The sequence below is a fragment of the Protomyctophum bolini genome, assembly GCF_963924005.1.
Source record: "Protomyctophum bolini genome assembly, chromosome: 19".
NCBI classification, from domain to species: Eukaryota; Metazoa; Chordata; class Actinopteri; order Myctophiformes; family Myctophidae; genus Protomyctophum; species Protomyctophum bolini.
The window spans coordinates 31,612,289-31,633,873 of NC_137880.1; the positions used below are offsets into that span (position 1 = coordinate 31,612,289).

The following is a 21,585-nucleotide window of genomic DNA, read 5'->3' on the forward strand; positions in this document are numbered from 1 at the left end:
CCCTCAACTTCTCTGCACGTCCTAAATAAACGCAGGCCTCTCATTGAAAATAAATTACTAGGCGCATCTGTCACTCTGTCTGAAAAGGCCATAAGAGGGTAAGGATGGCTGAAATGAGTTGACCGTGATATCGTGACTTGTTTTATTCATGTTGAGAAAATGTCAGTCCATGATATGCTTGTTTATAATTGACAGCAACACAACACACACAATAGTTATAGGCTACTACAATCCTATTACAGTACTTTATCAGACCTGCTGTTATACAGTATCAGCGTGTTGTGAATATAAAGCTCCAGGAATGTGACGGGTAACAGATGTGCAATACAAAGTTTTACACACTGACTTGTAGCACAAAGGAAACATGATCACTTGCACACATTCTTCTAAAATACAAATTACAATAAAACATGTTTAGTATTTACAATTAAAAAGGTGCTAGGGTGCTTACCGGTACGTCTTTAATGTGCTGGATTAATGGGTAGATAGCAGTGCAAAACAGTGAAACTGGTCAGTGCATTTATGACATGAACTGGTAGAGAAGTAGAGGCAGGAATTGCAATAAAGGAACAAACGGGGATAGAACTTCGGCAGTGGAAGCCAAAACGTTAGAGGCTTTCAATCAAGCTATATAGAATAGGAAAACTTTATTCAACAGAAAGTTTTCCTCCTTAACATTAAGTGTGCCCGGATCTCCGCTTTGTTCTATATAGATGTGTTATCCCGATTGATCCCAGGAGCACCTTTTTACAATCTTTACATTATTTTATGCCTGCACACTTCCTGAGCACCTGGTTGCTTCCTTGCCTCAGAAGCTAGCTTGAGTCTCAGACCAGCTGGGAAAGTCTGGTTGGGGTAAATTAATTGATGCCTCCTCCCTCAACAACTGCTCTTGTGGTACCCTTGAGCAAAGGCACTTAACCCCCCACCCACATAGAGTTGTTCAGCACTGGATATTCCCATGTTCTGGTCCTAGGGGGGAATATGCACATGAATGTGAAGTGAGGCATTGCTTTAAGAGTGGACCAAGAAGACCTCTCTCATCATGACCAATCTTCTTCCTTCTCTCAGAAGTATCTTGGATATCAGATACATATTTCACACTCGTGCTGTATTTGTAGCATTTAAAGTCCACTCCATGACTCCAATGCACCTAGTCGCAACTTACAAGAAATTGCAGTGGTCTGGAATGACCAGTTGCAAACCAGTGCTGATTTAGGAGCGCAGTGAATTGCAGTTCTTATGCCTCTCCACACAGAGGCGACGTTTCACACACATTCACAGGCGCAGACAGTGAGATGAGTGGAGTCCCTTCAACCTAAGAGAGGAACAAGAGTGAGCCTGGTCAAGACAAGTTGTACTTTTATTTGAGTTGAACTTCTGGTGAGTTTGCCAATTTTCACCTGTTGCCGTTGTTGCTCGGTCTCTGGCGCGGCCTCTATGATAGAATCTCCTTGACAGAGGAAACTCCTGTCTGTACAGTTCAGAGCTTTAGAAGTTAATTGTATAGGACCCTCATTTCCAGATACACCTGCACAGTGAAAGGAGACAATAAGAGTCACTGTATAGTTGTATTTTATGTTTAGGATAAGGAAGGAAGTGCACTAGGAGGCAAGACTCAAAATCAGTTCTCCATATGTTTTAAGCATTGACATTTTAGAGTTTAGACACTGCTATTTTCAGTGTGAAACTGACATGTGTTATGTGTAGGAACAGGTTATCTTTGGGGTGTGTGTGTGTGTGTGTGTGTGTGTGTGTACATGCCTGACAATGACAAGTGTCTGCGAAGGTCAGGTTTGATGAGTCTCCAGACCTTCATGGTATCCTCATATGTAGGATTATTGCTAGAAGGGGAAGTGTTTGTGTCATGTGTGGGAGGGGTTTCAGTTGACCCCGCTCTCCTAATGGGGATGCGACTCGCCCGAGGCTGCAGCTCACACCTGGTCAGACGACGGACAGGTATAATAATTAGATTTCCACCCATAATTAATTATTAGCATTTGTAATTAACAATTTTCAGTCACTTGGGGGAGACTGCACTGCACTGCAGATGTATTTTCCCTCCTGTATCATGTGTTCATAAAACTTAAATATACTCATATAGACTTATTACATATTTTACTAACTTGCTGAACTCAATGGAGGCAAGGATGTGATCTGGTCCCGGAGTTTTTGGAGTCTGCATCAGAGAGACAAGAGTAAAAGAAAGGTTAAACATGCAACTGAGCAAAAACACATACTGCTTATGGTGATGTGGTGTTTACAACATTAGAAACCACTCCTATAGACAGCTATGTGTGTCCCTGTGTCCCTGGCTGGGTCTGTCCGAGCACGAAATAGCGTTTGGTTGGTTTTCACAACCAAGTGTCACTGTTGCGCAGCCTAACACACACACACACAGTCACACACAGTCACACACACACATTAACTGTATATATGATGATTTGGGGTGTAAAGCCCAAACCACACCAAAGGGTCGGGTTGGGACAAAACCGTTTTTAACTTTACAGTACAGTATATATAATATATATATATATATATACTAACTTGTGGTTTACCTTAAAAACGGTTAAAAACAACAAAAACTTTATTTAAACATCCATATCGGTGCGATTCCTATATATATATATATATATATAGGAATATATGGTAGACTGCAGATAACCAACACAGCCAATTCAAAATGTATGCTTATCAACAACAGATAAACATCAGTTCAATTTGTCGATACCGTAATTGACCGATAACTGCAATACCGATTATGTGGCCAATACATTGGTGCATAATCATCATCGTCATACGCTTTGTGTGCCCACACAACACTTTCAAAATAGTGACCCAGGGTGTCCAATGTTATTTTTGTCATTTCTTTAATTTCTTTATGAAAATCACAACAAAAAAAATGTTAATTTTTTTCAAAGACGTCCACAGACGTCCTGGGCACCGCATACGGTAATTCCCAGGACGTCTGTGGACGTCTTGGGCACAAAATGTGTTGCTTCATGGCTTCATGGCTGTTTCCTCGAGTGTGTGTGAGTTGCCCAGAAAATCTGACCTTTGCACGTGGCTCTGGAGGTTGATGTGTGAATGTAAGACTCCGCCCTAATCTCCCCCCTTTCCCAGAGCGCATGGGGAACACCCTCCTGGGCCCACCCACCGGACTGGAGCCTCCACTCTGGACATCCGGACAGCTGAGGCCTGGCATGCCGACCAGAGAGGAGCACAGTACATCACAACCAGGGAGGGAAAGAGAGAAGAAAGATGAAGCACACATATCAATCCATGACACATGCATTAGTGCAAGTGAATTATGCAATTAATTGGCCTAAATGTGCCTATGGATGGATGTCACTGTACAATGTCCTGCCTGAGCGGAAGAGGTTGCAATATAGCACTCTGCCTGAGTAGCAGAAAACATAATAGAACATGAAGCTAAATTTATATTCCGATGCATGATTGATTGACAGATTTGTTCCTTCCGGCAAGTGACACCATCGTGCCTCGGAGTATACATAATTAGGCATAACAGGCAGCGGCCATTACATTTGCTATAGATGAAAGCTGCAAGGGATGAATCATAAGTAATTTTTGTTTATAGTTTTGTGTACGTTACTTGTGGGATAGACGGGAAAACAACTGAACACATACACACATGTGCGCACACACACACACACACACACACACACACACACACAGATGTGGAGTCAGTAGAGACGAAAGGTCCCCACACACATTTGAATTTAAGTTTCTCCACAGAGGGATAGTTTTAATTGGAGATTAAATAGAGAGAGAGAAAGCAGGGTAAACAGACATCAGTACACTGGTTGGAGGATATATCCGTACAGACAAACACAATCATAGTCAGGTATAGAAGCACCAGGTCAAAGGAAATGCCAAGATTCTTGACAAGGAATAAAGCCTAATGTGTACTTAATTTCACAACAAGTGTCACTCGCCAAAAATAACACATTTCCCAAAATAACTGATTGAAAATCAGACACTGTAATTAGGATTAAGGAGTGAATCGAAGAGCACAAGAGTAAGAATGTGACTATGCACATGTTACCACCCCATATTCCCGTTATTCTGAATTGAGCAAATAGTCTCTAACAACTAAGAAAGAGACACAAACGTTCACAGTGTCATTGTACATAAGTCTATGAGTGTCCATAGTTACTGAGATGTTGGTCATGAACTGAAAGCTCATGCTACTATGAGGTATGCAGTGGGTAATGGGCAATAGTACATGATGAATATCAGTCAGAAGATTAATCCTAATTCATGATTGAAATATTAGAAGCTGTGGTTTTATATCTTGTGTTGACATTATCATCACTTGTAAGTGTACATACTATAGATATTCAGTCAAAGCCAGACGTCACCGCAAAATGGAAGAAACCCCATCCCCACTGAGAAGCATTGGCAGAATCCATCCTCATAGGTAGTGTAAAGTTGCCCGAGGGCCAAGGCTCCAAAAACACTTTGGTGTGACCATCCCTGTATGACATGCATACAGGACGAAAGCATAAATCAGACTGCCTCAAAACTCAGAGTTCCTGGCCAAGATGAGGGCTCTTGGGCACTCAAAACGCCCACTGTTCATAACAGCAAACCAATGCAGACAGAGACAGCACACCATTGCTACAATACAAATCACATCACAGGGCCAGACAACAGCTACATAACAGAATAAATGTCATCACTCATGAAACGGACCAATCGGACTGGTATGGTGGTACACAGTAAAGCTATGTGTGAACACTTCAGATTTTACAGTTCATCTGAACGATGCTCCATTCGCTACCTGGCCTGGTGCATTTGCTGGTCAGATGATATTCTGGGGGACATATTACGACTGTGACTGTAATCCATCTCTGCTACACAGCCAAACCTCCGCTTAGGTCCATCAAATCTCTGTGCCCTTTACATCTCATCAAGATCTGAGATGAGTGGCAGATGAGCCGAATTAGAAACAAAACTATAATTAGTATAAATCTGGTGGGGTCTCTTCAAGTACCACCAACCACAAGATGCACTAGCTTGCCTTTAACCTCATGAATCTGCATATCTATCCTGGGAGGCGGACATTCATCAAAAATAGCTTTTTGCAAGGAGAGTTCGTGTTGAGAGAAAAAAGGTGTGGGACACCAGTCAACAAACTATAAATAAAGTTAAACAACCACAGCATACAATCCTGAACCATGTCCTCATGGTCCACAGATACCGCCAGCAATCTCAATTCAATGGTTACAAGCGTACAACATACCAGGAAACACATACATAGTAAAAAAATAAAAATAAAAAATAAAGTAGGAATAAAAACATCTTATACTTCTCATTGGCATAAAAAATTAAATAAAATGTCAAATTATATATATATATAGATAGTAGATTTAAATTATAAACACTCCCGAACACCAGCTTAGTAAAAGAATAACTGTAGGTACACTGACTGGACCCAACCTAATTATTATATCTACTGTATATTATTTATCAAACGCCATGGCCATAATAACTGCTGCTTCATAGGATCTCTCTCTGTCACACATAATTACAACCATGCACAAATACAGTAGACTAATGCTTCACATAGATGTCATAGATGTTCACCACACATATGTAAGCTTGTAGATTTGTTATGTGCGGTGGGCCCCTGAGAACATTGGGCTCCATTCTTTAAAATGTGTATTTATTTTATATTTTATATATGATCGGTCTACTTTTACTTTACAAATGAGGGGCCAAATATTTTGCACATTTAGGCCCAATATTTAAACAAATTCCTACAAAACCTGTAATAGTTATTTGGGGATAAACAAGAGGTGGAAGGGTACACGATAGTACATGTACCATGCATGTTAAAATCATGTACACTTGACCATGTAATCATGTATGTTTCCTTCTGACCATTTATTACTTATTTATATTTACTTTTTGGAAAGAAACAGCCAATTTGACATTGAGGTTCCCAAACTTCCCACAAGGTTTAGGTGCGCACTAGACCTGTATCCTTTTGACAAATGATATCCATATAATATCCATATACAGTATTGCCCAGCCCTACTTCACCATGATGTTTGTATGACAGCACTATGGCCACCATGACACCTTCAATAACTTCACAACCTGGACAAGGGCTGACTTGACATAACACACAGTCTCCAGAACTATGACTATAACTAATTTATCCATAATGGAAAATCATACATTTACACTGCAAAAGAAACGTGGTCTAAATTTTCTGGAAGGTGAAAAATATTCTAGACTAGAGCATATCCAGTCCAATTTAGTGTCATTAACCAATATGCCTTGTAGTGTGAACAACAACACAATTTGCTGGTGTGAAGCCTCCAGATTAAGTAAAAAACGAATGTGCTTCAAGTAACAGGACAAGTAAAAAAAGTAGTAGTGTGGGAGGGCTCAAATACTTTCTTTTTTTCCCCAAAGAAAGACTTACGGTATGCTGTAACTTAGCATCCTAGCTTATATGATTTGGCTACAAGCTTTGATCTGTGCTTGTGAATGCATTGGCATCAGTTTCTAGTGTTGGGCTGTGCAGTGCTTCTTCATAGCCCGGTTCAAAGTGCAGTCTCTATTTTAGCTAGGCTAGCACACTGGCCTCCTCTGCTTGAACTGCTATTTACAGAAAAAAGGAAATCAAAGGAATGTACAACAGTTAGGCTAGCACCAAGTTTGTTCACGCACGCACGCGCAAGCACGCACTCACACACACACACGCACACGCACACGCACACACACACACACACACACACACACAAATATTCAGTCCTGGGTGGGCCCAGTTGGAGAGCTGGCAGCCCTGCCCTGGAGGAGCTGCCTAGGGCGGGCCAGAGCCTGCAGTGAGGGGAGCAGGGCAGACAGGCTCGGGGGCTGGAGGGAGTACAGACCTGCCATACTGACAGAGGCCGGGAGGGGGCAGCCGCCCGCTGCACACACCGACGAGGAGGAGGAGGAGGAGGAAGAGGAGGAGGGGGGTGAGAGTGGGGGGCGGGTGGGGGTGTGGCTGTTGCTAGGAGACCGGAGGATGGACCGGTGGTGGGTGGGACGTCTCTTCTCTTGACTCTTAGCATCTACACAGAGAGAGAGGCACACACACAGACATAAAAAGGCTCTGGGGCGTGTGTATCTCCAGAGGAGGCAAGCTTTCCCCAGATTACTTGAGCTTTCCTAGGAAGCATAGCGCGTGTGTCACAGAAGGGGACGTTCAGTAGGCCAATCAGAGACAATGTAAACATTTGTTTCTCATGCCAATAAAGCCCCGGAAGTCCCAGAAAGGACACGCTGTGATTGGCCAGTAGTCACTTGAGTGGCTTCTGCACTTCCGCTTGACTTCCTCCTTACAATAAGATACACATGGCTCCAACGAACTGCAGCGACCAATGAGGCATCTATTCTTTTTTAATATCTATGGGCACACACTACACACTACACACTACACACACACACACACACACACACACACACACACACACACACACACACACACACACACACACACACACACACACACACACACACACACACACACACACACACACACACACACACACACACACACACACACACACACACACACACACACACACACACGCACGCACAGGAGCTTGAAAGCTACCCTTCACCCCAATATTCAATATTGATATTTATTTAAGAGAGGCCACTGTAGAGAGATGGAGTATGGCAACGCGTGGTGGTAGCTGGCACCAGGAAAAATGTAGTATTATTAATTATTATTAAAAAAATGGGGGAAAGAAATAATAGAAGTTGTCAACGAGGTGGCGGGTATCACTGAGTCCTATGGAATGTGTTTTTAGCAGGTCAAATACATAAGATGGCTCATTCAGAACAATTCTGCTATTAATATATCTCGCTTTGTTTTGCCTTGGCAAGCAACGTGTTAGCTCTCACAAAATTGAACACAATGTTCAAAGCAATTTCGGCATTAACTTATGCATACTTTTAGACCCATGCCACCATGCAGGCTGGTGTGTTTTGATTTAGATTAATCTTGCCTGTTTCTGATCACTCAGATCAAATAATGCCCTTACACTCCGGGAGCGTGGCAAATAAACGATGTGAAAATGCGCCACAAATATTTTACATCAACTATGAATTTGGTGATGCCTCATTCATACAGTTGACCTACAGACTGACCTAATTTCTAAAAGTAATTACTTTAAACTTTATTGCCTCATTATATTTGCGTTCTTAGTGGATGTATTTCTGAGTTGACACAACTGCAGTTTAAAGCTGCGAAGCTTAATCGGTTACTTTCACCTGAATCTGGCATCGCAACAGGTCTCACCTCAATGATGAAAAATGTAAGAGCTAGACTAAAATGCTAGAGAGGGACCAATTTACAAGACATCCAGTAGAACTAAAAGACAAGTCATCTTATGCTTGGTTGCACTCTGAAGATAGCAGATCTACAAGCTTGTAGATTTTCAGAGTGCAACGAAGTGTAAAATCAGGCATTACATCAAGGCACGCCAAAGTTGACAAAATCAACTGTAGATTTAGTCGACTAAAATCGTATGATATTAAGTTGACTAAAACTAGACTAACACTAAAACATTTCAGATGACTATAAAACTAAATGGAATTTTATTTCAAAAGACTATGACTACAACTAAATCAAAATTTGCTACATGCAGGGGGCATGCTGAGGTTAGAGAGGATGTTATGCCTGATTAGCTGATTTATACTTCCCAAGCCAATCATGTGCTGTGAACTTGTACATCGACCATTTTCGGTGCTCAACACGGTGTGCAACCATGTATAATAAATCAGCCTTTAGTGAAGGCGAGGTCATTCGCCCGCGTGTTAGCCCGTCCTAAAAATCAGCCGAAACATAACCAGGCGCTGGACTGCCATTATACATCACCGCCACAGCAACACATGTAGCCAATCAGCACACAGATACATACATCATCGTTAACATGTCAATCTAGCGTTGGGCTTGCGTGCAGCGCTTCACCAGCGAAGGCCAACACAAGCAGCCTCCATAAACCATAAAGAGTGAAGGGAAGGAGACGTGACAGAGCAAAGTGTCTTACCTCTGACTGGTCCAAGTGGCTTGTTGCCCCCGCGGACGCCGGCGTGCGCGGTACTGTTGCTGCTGTGATGGTGTGCGTGCGGGTGCACGTGCGTGCGCGGCGGGGGACAGCCGAAGGTGAAGCTGGGAGAGGAGTGGATCTTCGGGGAGGGCGTCTGGCTGCTGCTGCTGTGGCTGTTGCAGCGAACACGATGCAGGGTGTTCTCTGATGCAGAGCCAGACAGAGAGCTACACGCACACACACACAATTCAAAAAGTAGTTGAATTAGCAATTGCATTATGAAGCTAAAATGTGTTTTTCAAAAGAGCATTCAACTAACGTACATTGTACGAATACTCTACTCTACTCTACTCCGTAATACAGTAACTTAAACTGAAACAAAGTCCAGGACAGCCTTGTCATGTTAATGGTATTAACATGACACCTACTGTACTACCATCTACTCCCTACGTGTAATATCTCTCAGCAGACAAACCCTGGGCACACTGTGAAAACAAATCCCAAAACAACATTAACACATCTCAGCGCGTGCGTTAAACGTCCACGGACATTGTTGCGAACCCACTTGTTGAAGGTCTTTGGCGGCGACGCCTTGCTGCCGCCGTGGTGTACCCTGGGAGGGGGCGGGGCGTGTACGTGTGCGCTGAGGCCCTTGGTGTTGCGGACGTGTTTAAGGATCCAGGCTCGGAGATTGGTCAGGGAACTGTGCTCCGACAGCACGAGCCGAGGCCAGGGGTTGCATTCCACCATGTCCAGGGCTGAGATGGCCACGGCGCGACCCACCTGGAACATACACACGTACACGCAACACACATGTATATAAATGTATTCTTTACTTCAATTAAGTGTGTGTCTGGCAATTTTGGTGCCCTTTGGCTAGAAGGATCATAAGTGAATTCCCACAGGATGTTACCAATATTACCAAAGATTCAGGACGAACTGAAATTGCAGAGGAAAATTGTTAAATGAGGACATAAAAGCAGGGATCATAGGACGGAGAGTGCTATGACGAATTACATACATACATCGTCAAAGCTGCGATGTTATTCGCTATAACACATGACCTCAAGTTTTCTATTGTGTTTCATAATGTGATTGAAACACTGAGCTATCAAGGTTTAACGAACAGGCTTAAATAACTGCTCTGCTTATGCATTGCTTAGCAACTCTTAGCTTGTGTTCTATACTGCATGATTAACTGTGTGTGTGTGTGTGTGTGTGTGTGTGTGTGTGTGTGTGTGTGTGTGTGTGTGTGTGTGTGTGTGTGTGTGTGTGTGTGTGTGTGGGTGCGTGCGTGCGTGCGTGCGTGCGTGCGTGCGTGCGTGCGTGCGTGCGTGCGTGCGTGCGTGCGTGCGTGCGATTCCAAACACACCCACCTGTTCAAATATCTCGGGGGTGTATTTGGGGGGGAACGAGGGAGGAGGTGGGGGCGTTGCCCGTCCATTGTCATGGCAGGCAGGCGGGATGGTATTCATTGTTCTTCCTGTGTTGTAGTTACACTCCAATGTGTAACTGCAAGGAGGAAGCAAAATGAGAGCGAGAGAGAGAGAGAGAGAGAGAGAGAGAGAGAGAGAGCGAGAGAGAGAGAGAGAGAGAGAGAGAGAGAGAGAGAGAGAGAGAGAGAGAGAGAGAGACAATGTGAAAGTGAGAGAGAAAGACAAGGGGTGTCTTTTAAAATACACTCCCATTTCAGAGCACTCTGGATTTGAGCATTCTTAATTTCTGATTCAACGGTCAGAGTAGAGTCTCATTATCTAATGTTGCCATTTTCATCTTTTTAAATTAATGAATTCATCCCATACTAGCACAATTACTACTTGTATTGTTACATCTTACTACGGCCTAGACTTGTTTGGTACTCAAGCCGAAAATGTATATGTTTTCATTCGGAGCGGTCAGTGTGCACTGAATATCCGAATTAAGTTACACAGAGCACCCCGGGTGCACCAATCCCAACTTTGATTTCATGTATCTGTGTCACATTAGTCTCGCGTAGCCAGACAACTATTCCACAATCTCCGAATGCTGTATAGAGTCTGGAACTACACCTCCCGAAATCCGAGTAAGGAAGCTGCCATTTCCGTTCACGAAAATATATTTTAAAATATCTTTCCATTTCTGCTAAGCAACAAGCTATACATGCTTAGGTGATTTCTATTTATAAAAGATACATTTGCGTGACTATAAAGGCGAAACGAAAGTGGCAAGGGGGCTCCACTTGCGAGAGGCAACAGTCTGGCAACGTGAGACTAGTGTCACATGGGTTCAGGATACCAGACGTAGGTCTTAATTCCAATGGAGAAGTGACCATGAACACAGGTTATGACGGATTCCTTTGCAAGTTTTTTAACATTAATTGTTCACACTCAAATATTAGCACATTTTCAATGACCATGCCATGTTGTCCTGTCCTGTCTTGTCTTGTCTTGTCTTACGTTTGTCTTGTTTTTGTTTCAAAACTTGATTCAGGTTATGTGGTTAAGTATTAGTGTCGCTTCCATGTTAGCATAGGCAACTTTTTATTTTATTTTCTTATTTTTATTTTATGCTACCACAATATTTTGTGTATGGACTCACAACATTTTGTTATCTTTTATATGTTTCATATGGGTGTGTCACATATACTGTCATTTGATTTACTGTATACCCTGAATCTTGAATAAACAAAACAGTGAAAAAAAAATATATATATATATTAGCACATTTTTAAAGTTACCTTTCTTTTTAAGACATATTGATGATAAAATGATAAAGTGATGCATTTCTTGATTACTAACGACCAAAAATGGCAGTTCTGTCTCTCGCGATAATACATTCAAATGGCCCACCAGAGGTCTTCCAGGAACTGACTCATGTCTACATGATTGACATGATCAAGAATTGTGGACTTCCCTTGTCGCCACTCTATTTACGTCAGCAGGTTTGTGTGGAATGTACCCGTTTCTAATTGGCCTAATTAGATTGTCTGTGAACCTGAAAAGCCAGTCAGGCCCACTTTCTTTTCTGTTTTTGCAGTGAGTCTGAGGCCACAGTAAAGTGACAGCAAGAGACACCGGAAAAGTAGTCAATCTCTTCTGTGTCTGTCTTAGAAATGCATGGCAAGCAGTATTTAAGTTTTGTTATCCAAAGATTGAGGTTTGGTAAATACTGTACATGTCGGTTGGCTTCCACCAGAGCTGTGTGAGATAGATCCTTACAGCTTTAGTCTAAGCCTTTGTCACAGGAACTTAAACTGCAATCCAAAAACTGAATGTTGTGGGTATTCTGCTGAAACCTGATAAGAGCTTTGCAAATTAATGTCATTGGCACAAGCCTATATATTCTTCAGTCTGTAAATAGATTTCAGACTCTTCAAAGTCTTGAAGAATAAACTTTAATTGAATTTTCCCCCTCTGGCACCCCCGTGGTACCGCACCGGGCCTGCTCTGTGTGTGTGCGTCATGTGATCTCTGACCTGTGCAACAGCCCTATGGCCTTGTGAATAGCCACTCGCCCGCTGCCCTCTTTCGACTGGCCGTCCCTCTTGTCCCGGGCGTACATGTTCTTCTCCGAGAAGTTACAGCCTTGGAAGTCAAAGTGTGCAGCGTTCACGGCGATCAGCCTCGGGTAGAGCATGTTCTCTACCTGCAAATAATGAAGAGTTCAGGTACAATGTCCCAATGTCCCTACTGCGTAGGAGAAATAAATATGGGACCATGGATCTTTGTTACAACTTTAACCAGCAAAGGAGGGTGGGCTGGTAACATTATCATTATTATTAACAGGAAAGAATAACTGATCCCAGCAGTGACCCAATAGGTTGGGCAGCACAAATATGATATATATATATATATATATATACACACAGACAGACAGACAGACAGACAGACATTTTATAATAATACTGTAATATCAACTGCTTTTCACCTGTTGGCTTTCATTAGGAAGGTTGTTCCCATACATGAAGCAGCCCCGCTTTGAGGCGTGACCGTGTAAGTCCACATAATAGGCCACTCCTCCCTCATGGGGCGGGATAGGCAGCTGCTCTTCCTGTGGGCCCAACAGCTCTACACTAACCGGGGCCACCGTCTCCGACGAGACCGCCGAATGGTTCCCGTCCCCCTTTGACGTCTCTGTAGCAACCCAGGCATTCTCCGCCATTACCATGGGGACTTCCAGGTGGGCGGGGTTTGTGTCCTTCTCCGTGTTCCGTTGGTTCAGGGTGATTTCCAGAGCAGTCAGGGGAGGAGCTTGCGGCTGGTTGGTGGGCTTGGCGCCGAGGGGGATGGTGGGTGTCAGCGTGGGACTCTTGGGGTGTGCGTTAGAGTGCATGTTGCGCAGGCGGTTGTGAGTGTGGTGGTAGAGCAGCAGTGCTTTGGCTGCATAAATGGAAGGGTGCAGTTCAGGGCTGGGGTTCAGATACTGTCTGTTCAGGTTCACACCCCTGGAATCAGTCCTGCACAGAGACGGTGAGAGAACAATAGAGAGGCGTCACTATGGTGTCAAACCCTTATGGTGCATTGACACACTGGATCCACCGGTCCACTAAATGCTTACTATATGCTGTATCTAGTTGTGTTCTGCAATTTGGGCAGTGCTTGGTTTTCGTTCTGCCATTTTCAACATGGTTGCCACAACCCAAAAGTACACTAGCTAAACAGTACAAATACACTATTCTTATTTGATTATTTATTTGATTATTAGCTTACTATAGCCTACTGTTACAGCAGCTACTCTTCCTGGGGGTCACTAACATTTGTTTCCGGAAGAATGTGAGGCGTGAAATAGGTAGTGCAGTAAGGTTATAATAGTTTGGGATTTTTCATTATAATATAGTTTTAGTACATTTTGACATATTGACGTTTTTTGTTGCTTAGTTTTAGTTCATTTATTTTAGTTTTTAAACTGTACTTAAATATTATTACTTAGTTATTTGTCAGGTGCAGGATTTTAAAAAGGTCAAGTACATATTGTGTAATAAAAACTCAAAAGATACCATTTAAATATATATATTCAGTTACTGAAAAGGAAAATAATTTTGTCTATCATTTAAGTTTGTCTTTGTTAGTTTTGTAAACACAATACAGGCACGGACGGTTCTCCTGCTCTCTGTAGAACATGAGTTGGACACGTCGACTTGACATCAGTCCACGGAACCAGTGTGTTTGCCACCTTTAGGGAGACATAACAGCAGAAGCACCACTGCATACTTCTGCATTATTGGTATGGCTTCAGGGAGCACGGCTTCAAATCCTTTTTAGGGCCACTGGTCACAGGTTATAAAGCCATGCATTGATGCATATTAACGCACATAATGCATGTTTGACTTTGAACATGATCCAACTGAAAGAAACAAACAACCTACCCTGTAAAATGTAGAACTACTGGAAACAAATGTAGTTTACCCCACACAGACAGACAAAACATTACACAGAAACTAACAAGAACACACTCGTCACATCAAACGTGATGTGACATCTGAACAAGGTCGTCCCAAGAGAGACATGTGGTAAGAGGATATTAATAAGTTGCTGCGAGAGTGAGGTCTAGCCAACACCAACTCATTGTTGTGAGTGCAGTGTGTGACGTGCAAGCATGTCGCCTGCTGCATGCACATGCGTCATACCTGTAGTGGCCACGGACCACCCCGTCTGGATTGAGCATGGGAATGAGCTTGAAGACAAACATGTTACGGAGTGCATGAGCCCGCGGGTCATCCCTCCTCAGGATGAAGCTGAGAAAACCATTGAAGACGAACGAGGATGGAGTCTCCCCAGGGTGCACACGACTGCTAAGGAAAAACACCTACGCAACAACACACGCACACACACACACACACACACACACACACACACACACACACACACACACACATACAGCGTTCCTATCAGTCTCACTTATACGTATGTTAGGCTTGCATACCCTCAGACAGGGTGGAATAATGTTTTTGTTTTTCTTACCCGTTTTCCAGGGAAGCGATGCGGCCGCAGGGTGCTGTTGTCGGGAAATAGATTGGGCAGTCGGGGCTCCCTCTCTTCCCGCATCCCGCTGCAGTTGGTCACAGTCAGCAGGTCCACACGGTTACCATCCAGAGAGTGGCACAGCACCTCCCTGTGGTAATAGACGCTCTCTGGTGCACTGCTGAGAGGGAGGGAGAGCCAGGGACCAATATTAACCCATTTAGACCTGAGGTCGATTCTACAAATGTCTTCTAAACAGTGTTTGACCGCCGACCACCATCTCAAAATATTTTGTTCCAGGGACCCCCAGAAGCCAAGATTTGAGTTAAAAATTCAAATATTTGCACATATTTAAAAACAATATATAGCAGATCTACATGCTTGTAGTGCTGCACTTGGTGCCGCGCTATGAGCTTGTATCTACTACTTTTCAATAGCTAAAGTTTAAAAGAATGGTTCAAAGCGCCTACGGTGATCGGAGGAGACCTGAGGCTTTCTTCACCCTCCCAATGACTGATTGTGGGGGTTAGCAGAGATGGAGTACTTGTGGAGAGGCTGGGGAATTGGGAATTGGCTTTACTAAATTGGGACTTGAAGGGGAGAAAACGTTTTTCTTTTGTCTTGAAGGGGCATGTTTTGTACAACCTGTTTGTTACCTCTGAGTCACTGAAACTAAAATCTGAAAGAATGTGAAAGGATAAACGAGAATAAAAGAAAGAAAGAGATGAATGAGAGACGGCCGTCCAAAGCAGCGGTTTTATGAGGCACTGAGCACTGTGCGTTAACGCGAGTCCTATGTTCTACCTGTTAGGGCTGAGCTGGGCACCACTGGAGTAGCTCTGGTCCAGACGTCCCAGCAGCTCCTGGTTCTCGCCGTAGGAGAACGGATAGCAGAAGGAGAAGTAGATGGTCGCCCCGCGCACCTCCGACACCCGGTGGGTGAACGACAGGATGAACTGGTTGTCCACCATCTGTTTGACATAAGAAGAGATGATAAGAAAAAAGAAGAAAAAAGATAAAAACACAGTCGACATATTCAGTATAGAGCACCGAAGTCTGACGTCAATATCGCAGGCACTAAGTCCACGGGTTCGTGTACTTTTTATTTATTTATTTATTATAAACCCCATAGGGATCTTAGATCATCTCATATAAGAACTGTGTTTGAAAAATAAAAAAATCATCCCGGCGGTTTCACTCATATGGATATGAAAAATCAACTGACAACTCTGAAAACTCTAATGTTACTGATGTCCAATTAGTTACATTTTCGCTAGAAACAGACTGTATCAAATATGACTGACTGACTGTTGTAAACGATACAGAGACACACCCCCGACAATATCGCAGAGAGTTTGTTTATTTTTGGACCACAATTCTTGAGACGATTTTAAGATGACCAAATGTTATTCTCCATAAAGAAAATCTTCCACAAACCCCTTGGAACCAGGGGATGAGCGAGTGACTTCGGCACTCAATTGCAGCACCATGGTGGTGGCTAACTGGTGTGTGCACTTAAAACATATTTGCAAGGTTCTGGGTTCGAGTCCGGGTCAAGATCGGTAATTAAAAGAATGTCAGTGAATATCTCAAATTGTGTTATGTGGCCTTTTAGGTGTGAGTTTGCAATAAAAGAGGTAAATGACTAAAAGTGATTGTGGCAGTGAGGCATGGACCAGTTGGACCCCCTTTTTTGTTTACATCAACAGTTAATTTGTCATTCATGGGTGGATGTGGGTGTGAGTTTGTACCTCAAAAGTTGGTCTGTCGCGGACCCTTTCCCAGCGCGTTTTCCCAGGTAGCGTGCGTACCAGCGGCGTCATGCCCTGGCTGTACAGTTTGCTCTGCTTGTTCATGTTCCTCACATTGATCTTTAGCACCTTCCCTGGCATGGCACCGCGCACGCTGAAGTAAAACCATGACCTGCCATGCAAAGACACATCATACAAATCATCATAATTGAGCTCCAACAGGCACAGGCTATGTGCAGTGAACAAACAGTACAAAAACATGTCTCTTGATCTGCACTGTTTTGGGCCCAAAATTAATGACATTAGATCTGGCAGAGAAATTGATCGGCAAAGCATATTAGGCCACTTTTAGACGAAAAAGGTGTTTATAGAAAACGACAAAATAAAGTATCGTTTGCTGGGGTCCCTTTAGACAAGAACGGCGTTTTCGGGAGGTGAAAACGCAACAAAGTGAAAACACCTTCCAGAGTGGAAATCTTTGAAAACGCTGTTTCCAAACTTTGTGACTTTGTGCCGTTTTCTCTGGCGACCTCTCTCGTATAAAAGTGGGCCTTAGATTGGATTAGATTTGATTCCACTCTATGGAATGATTGTCAGTCAAATTTAAGCAGTACAATAGACAAGAAATACAAAAAGTATCAGTCACTCTGACTCATACTTGTGTATAATCTATCCAAGCGATCAAGGTTTTGCTGCTACATACATTGACACATTGGTACACTAGAACTGAGGAAGCTCAAAGACAGTGAGCTTGGTGAAATAAGATAATTAAATCAACTTCTTTGTTCTATGACAATTTATGAAAAACACTAATTTGACAAAGTATGTAGGTATGTCTCAAGAGCCCACGGATGGTGATATATCTCAATGGCAATTTGATAACCACATTCAACTTCACGTTTTGTCTTTTTTTTATTGTTCATTTAATTATTAGTCATTTGTATCAATTCGTATTTGTGTATTTCGTATAAAACATGCTTTCTTTAAAATGTGGCTGAATAATCCCATTAGTGATGGGTGATGTTGGAGCGACCAAACACGGACGTAAATCATTAAAAAGGTCAAAGGCTTTTAGATAATGAACCTCAGGGTTCATTTCATCACCTGTTTCCATTCTCGTATTCCGTCCCAGCACAATCCGGCCTTGTCCACACGTTGAAATCGTAGTCGGGGGTGTTCCCGACAGAGGGTGTGTCTGCAGACGGGGAGCAGTTGCCCCGCTCCACCTTCTCCACACGGGCCAGGTTCCCTGAATCAAAGTTGGAGCTGAACACCACATTACCGAAGCGTGCCTCCATGCTTCCAGGTCTCTTCGTCCCCGTCAGGTCCTTAAGTACAATGCCAAAAAAGAATCAAGAACCAATTAGATTTGTCAAGACTCATAGGTACAAGCGGCAAAATGTGGTGAGGTCTGCGAAAATACTGTGCAGGCGCGGTTATACTGTAGAGGTAGCACAAATGAACCTCTGACATCCCCCCTTGAAAAACACTGACTGACAATAGAGAGAGAAAAACTAGTTTTCATGACGAAAATAAAAACACCAACACAGAGAACAACAGTGGGCAGCGGATTGGCTCCTGGCCCATTCATGCAGGGTGTTGTCCATTCCGTAGTGCGACCCTCGCTCATAGGAATGCAAATCTCTGCCTTTGTCTTATGGGGTGCCAGTAGCTCTGGTCCATAGCCTTAAGGCCTTCCTTAAGGCTATGGACCAGAGCTAGGGTGCCAGGTGTGGGAGTTTGGGCCATCACCTGTAGCCTACTTGCCTGGCAGGTACAATCTCTTTGAAAACCAGTGTTTCTGATCGTAACGTTCTAGGCTACTTCCCTGGGAAAGCCTTTTGTTATTCTTGCTTACTAAAAGTCGCTCTGGATTAACAGCATCTGCAAAAACATTGCCTAAATTGCAATTGTAAAGCGAACAAGAGTCAATAGCGACAATGATTAGATTTACACATCATGTTAAACCAGTCTCCTAGCGTTTGAGAGATTTAACTGAAGGTCTGAACTACGATTCAGTTATAGATATTTTCAAGTGCAACTCCTCGCAATCACTATGCTTGAACACGATTTTGCTGTTAATGTTGCTGTTGAATGTTGAAATGAGTCAATAATTCGATAAAAACACATTGATTGATTATACTTTCATATTTTCTTCATATTCTTTTTCAGTATTGTAGTGTTTTTTGGTTGCCCAAGGGGGGGGGGGGGGGTCCGCGGTGACATGACACATTTTGCCTAAACAGTGGTTTTTTACCCCACTTTGGTTCCCAGTGTACAAATGGAACCAAATGGACCCTAAATGGGTCCATTTGGTTCCATTTGCACACTCTCAGAGTTAAATTAACAGTGATTTTACAATATAAATTGGGGGTCCTAGAGATATAAATGCCTTTAAATGGGGGTCCGTAGACTAATGCATGTCAAACTGGGGGGGTCCTTGAAATTAAACGGGTTGAGAATTACTACTAAAGCCATAAACATCTGCTCTTCTGGGGATCCCTGCCTCCTGGCATATGTTTTCAAATGGGAGGTCCGCGGGCTAATTACTGTCAATTTGGGGGTCCTTACTCCTTGACATGAAAAAGTTAACATGTCATTCCTGGAGAACGCCACTGAACTAATGTGTAAAAGACCTGGGTCAAGACCTGCTGCAATAGTAACCAAGCGGAACTTAAACCAGGTTAAACTGAGTCACAAGGTGACGTGGTACTAGACTAGCTAGAAGGTGCAAGATAATCAGTGGGAAGGCCTCGTAGTCGCCCGAGTATCTTAGTTGTACAAGGCCAGATACCAGCAGTGGTATGCTCTCTGGGGTCTGAGATTCCCTTGCCTTTCATATTGTTGCCTACAGTGCTTGCGTCATCCCGGTGAGGTTGCCATGGGTCAGTCCATATATTGAGTATATCGATTCGGGACTCCATATGCCTACAAAAAAGGAGTCCAAGCAGACTTAGGTATGTCAGTTAGCTCCATATATTGAGTACCAAGCGTTCAGTGCTGTGGTCGTCTGACCTAGTATTGTGTAACTATGGCGACCTATCCCAACAGACCTGTATGATGAGAAGGCCTTTTCTACATAATGGAAACGGGTTACGTTCTTCTTTGTGCCATAAAGCCAGGGTCACAGGGGGGTCACAATGAGTGCCGTAGGTTGCACTTTACTATGCAAACCTGCATCTCCCGTCAGTCAGTCACGCCTTGTGACACGCTCCATATATGGCCAATACAGAATTAATTCCATATTGTTGATCTGACCTTATCACACCCTGACACACTCCTTAATCCTTATATGAAGGACGAGGTCCCTTCTCGCACTCAGGGCGTCTAACTGGTATGTAATATGTGAAATTCTGTTCAATGTACAGTCTTTTAATTTTGTTTATTAATGAAAATAAATTCATAATTGAATCTCAGTTATAGCATGCTAATGGTATTATGTGTATTTGTGTTTTTGTTTTCTTGCAGGGGTGGGATTGTTGTCTGTCTTTGGTAGCCTAATATTATATATTTTTGTATTGAGTTGTGCTTGAAATGTACTGTAATTCTGCAAACTGTTAATAAATACTTCAATCAATCAATCAGACGACAGCATGATTAAGCTCATACTTCGACTTGTTTACAACAGGGTCCACCATTTTCAATTCATCAGAACATTAGAGACTATACAAAATTACAAATATACACATATATTCATCAACAGAACACGTACTGCTTGTACCTGCTGCAGACCTTGTCCTTGCAAGTAGAATTAAGACATTATGTGCAGTTGTGCGCGCACGCACGCACGCACACGCAGAAGAGCCTCGCACTGGCTCGACTTTCGTGATAATGACTGATCAAACAAAAAGCATCGGTGATATCTATCTAGCTATCTATGGCTAACGTTACCCTGGCAACACAAATTAGAATAGATCAACCGATTCTAAAGGGTCACACAAGATGGTTGTCATGTCAAGAGAAGACGACACTGCTCAATGTCATAACAATAAGTCCATGGCATCATTTGGCATGTATAGAATCCGCGGTGTTAATGTATCCATTTTGATGCACTCGCATAACCAAATCATCAGTCAGGATGTTACATTGTTGCAACCGTGTTTAACTCAGCTATCAAAACAGGAACAGCACGACGGAAATATGAATATTTGTCTGCGGTCTCTCTTCTCTATAATCATGTGTGCATGCTTTGAAAACACGTAAATCTGGTCGGTCTTACTGTTTAGATTGGATCGATGTCCATCTTTTCTATTATTATTATTTTCCCCCGTCCTTCTTCACGACCACGACCAGCAGGCTCTTTAAAAACCCAAACAAACCCACTTAGCAGCGGAGTCGAGTGACATCAACTCATTCGCCTACTGCTATTGGCTCTCAACACGCGTTACACCAGCATTGATGAGCTATCGATTTATGTGACTGCAGACATCACAATAGAGGCTGAAGACTGCACAGAAAAGAGAAAAATCTAAATAAAACAACTATAATTTATAGATGTATTTTTCTGAGGGGCATCTAATTCCGTTATGTCTATGTATGGTATTGGTTATGACATGATTAGTATGATGTTAACCTACATTTGGTGTTTTAATTGAGAAATGGTTAGTTAAGGACATTGAATCAAGCAAGCAACTTAAAAACTGTCTTGGCTTCTGTTTCAAAGATTGTAATAAATTTATATTTATATTTGATTTTGATCTTTTTTGTGTGTAGGCCTTTGTGACATTTTCCAAGCAGTCTATGTATGGAGCCACCTTCACAACACCAACTGCTGGAACAGTCAGTCGCGATATTCGAGAGGTCACAGATTTCGGCACA

General features: G+C 42.9%; 1 protein-coding gene across 3 annotated transcripts; it reads right to left on the reverse strand.

Annotated features, from left to right (window-relative positions):
• Positions 1 to 202: 202 nt before the first annotated feature.
• agbl5 (AGBL carboxypeptidase 5) lies at positions 203 to 21,107 on the reverse strand. Of its 3 annotated transcripts, XM_080791630.1 has the most exons (17): positions 20,987 to 21,107; positions 17,872 to 18,095; positions 16,768 to 16,939; positions 15,821 to 15,987; positions 15,017 to 15,197; positions 14,683 to 14,861; positions 12,984 to 13,512; positions 12,532 to 12,701; positions 10,454 to 10,589; positions 9,643 to 9,860; positions 9,078 to 9,304; positions 6,909 to 7,091; positions 3,056 to 3,198; positions 2,127 to 2,179; positions 1,765 to 1,940; positions 1,404 to 1,531; positions 203 to 1,318 (listed from the first exon to the last, which is right to left on the reverse strand). In XM_080791630.1, exons 2-17 carry the CDS (start codon positions 18,063 to 18,065, stop codon positions 1,241 to 1,243), a joined length of 2,934 nt encoding a protein of 977 aa, XP_080647756.1. In that variant the 5' UTR covers positions 18,066 to 18,095; positions 20,987 to 21,107; the 3' UTR covers positions 203 to 1,240. The 3 variants fall into 3 exon arrangements, with proteins under 3 accessions (XP_080647756.1, XP_080647757.1, XP_080647758.1); XM_080791631.1 differs by lacking the exon at positions 6,909 to 7,091 and having other exon boundaries at positions 204 to 1,318; XM_080791632.1 differs by lacking the exons at positions 203 to 1,318; positions 1,404 to 1,531; positions 1,765 to 1,940; positions 2,127 to 2,179 and adding an exon at positions 2,300 to 2,382.
• Positions 21,108 to 21,585: the final 478 nt, after the last annotated feature.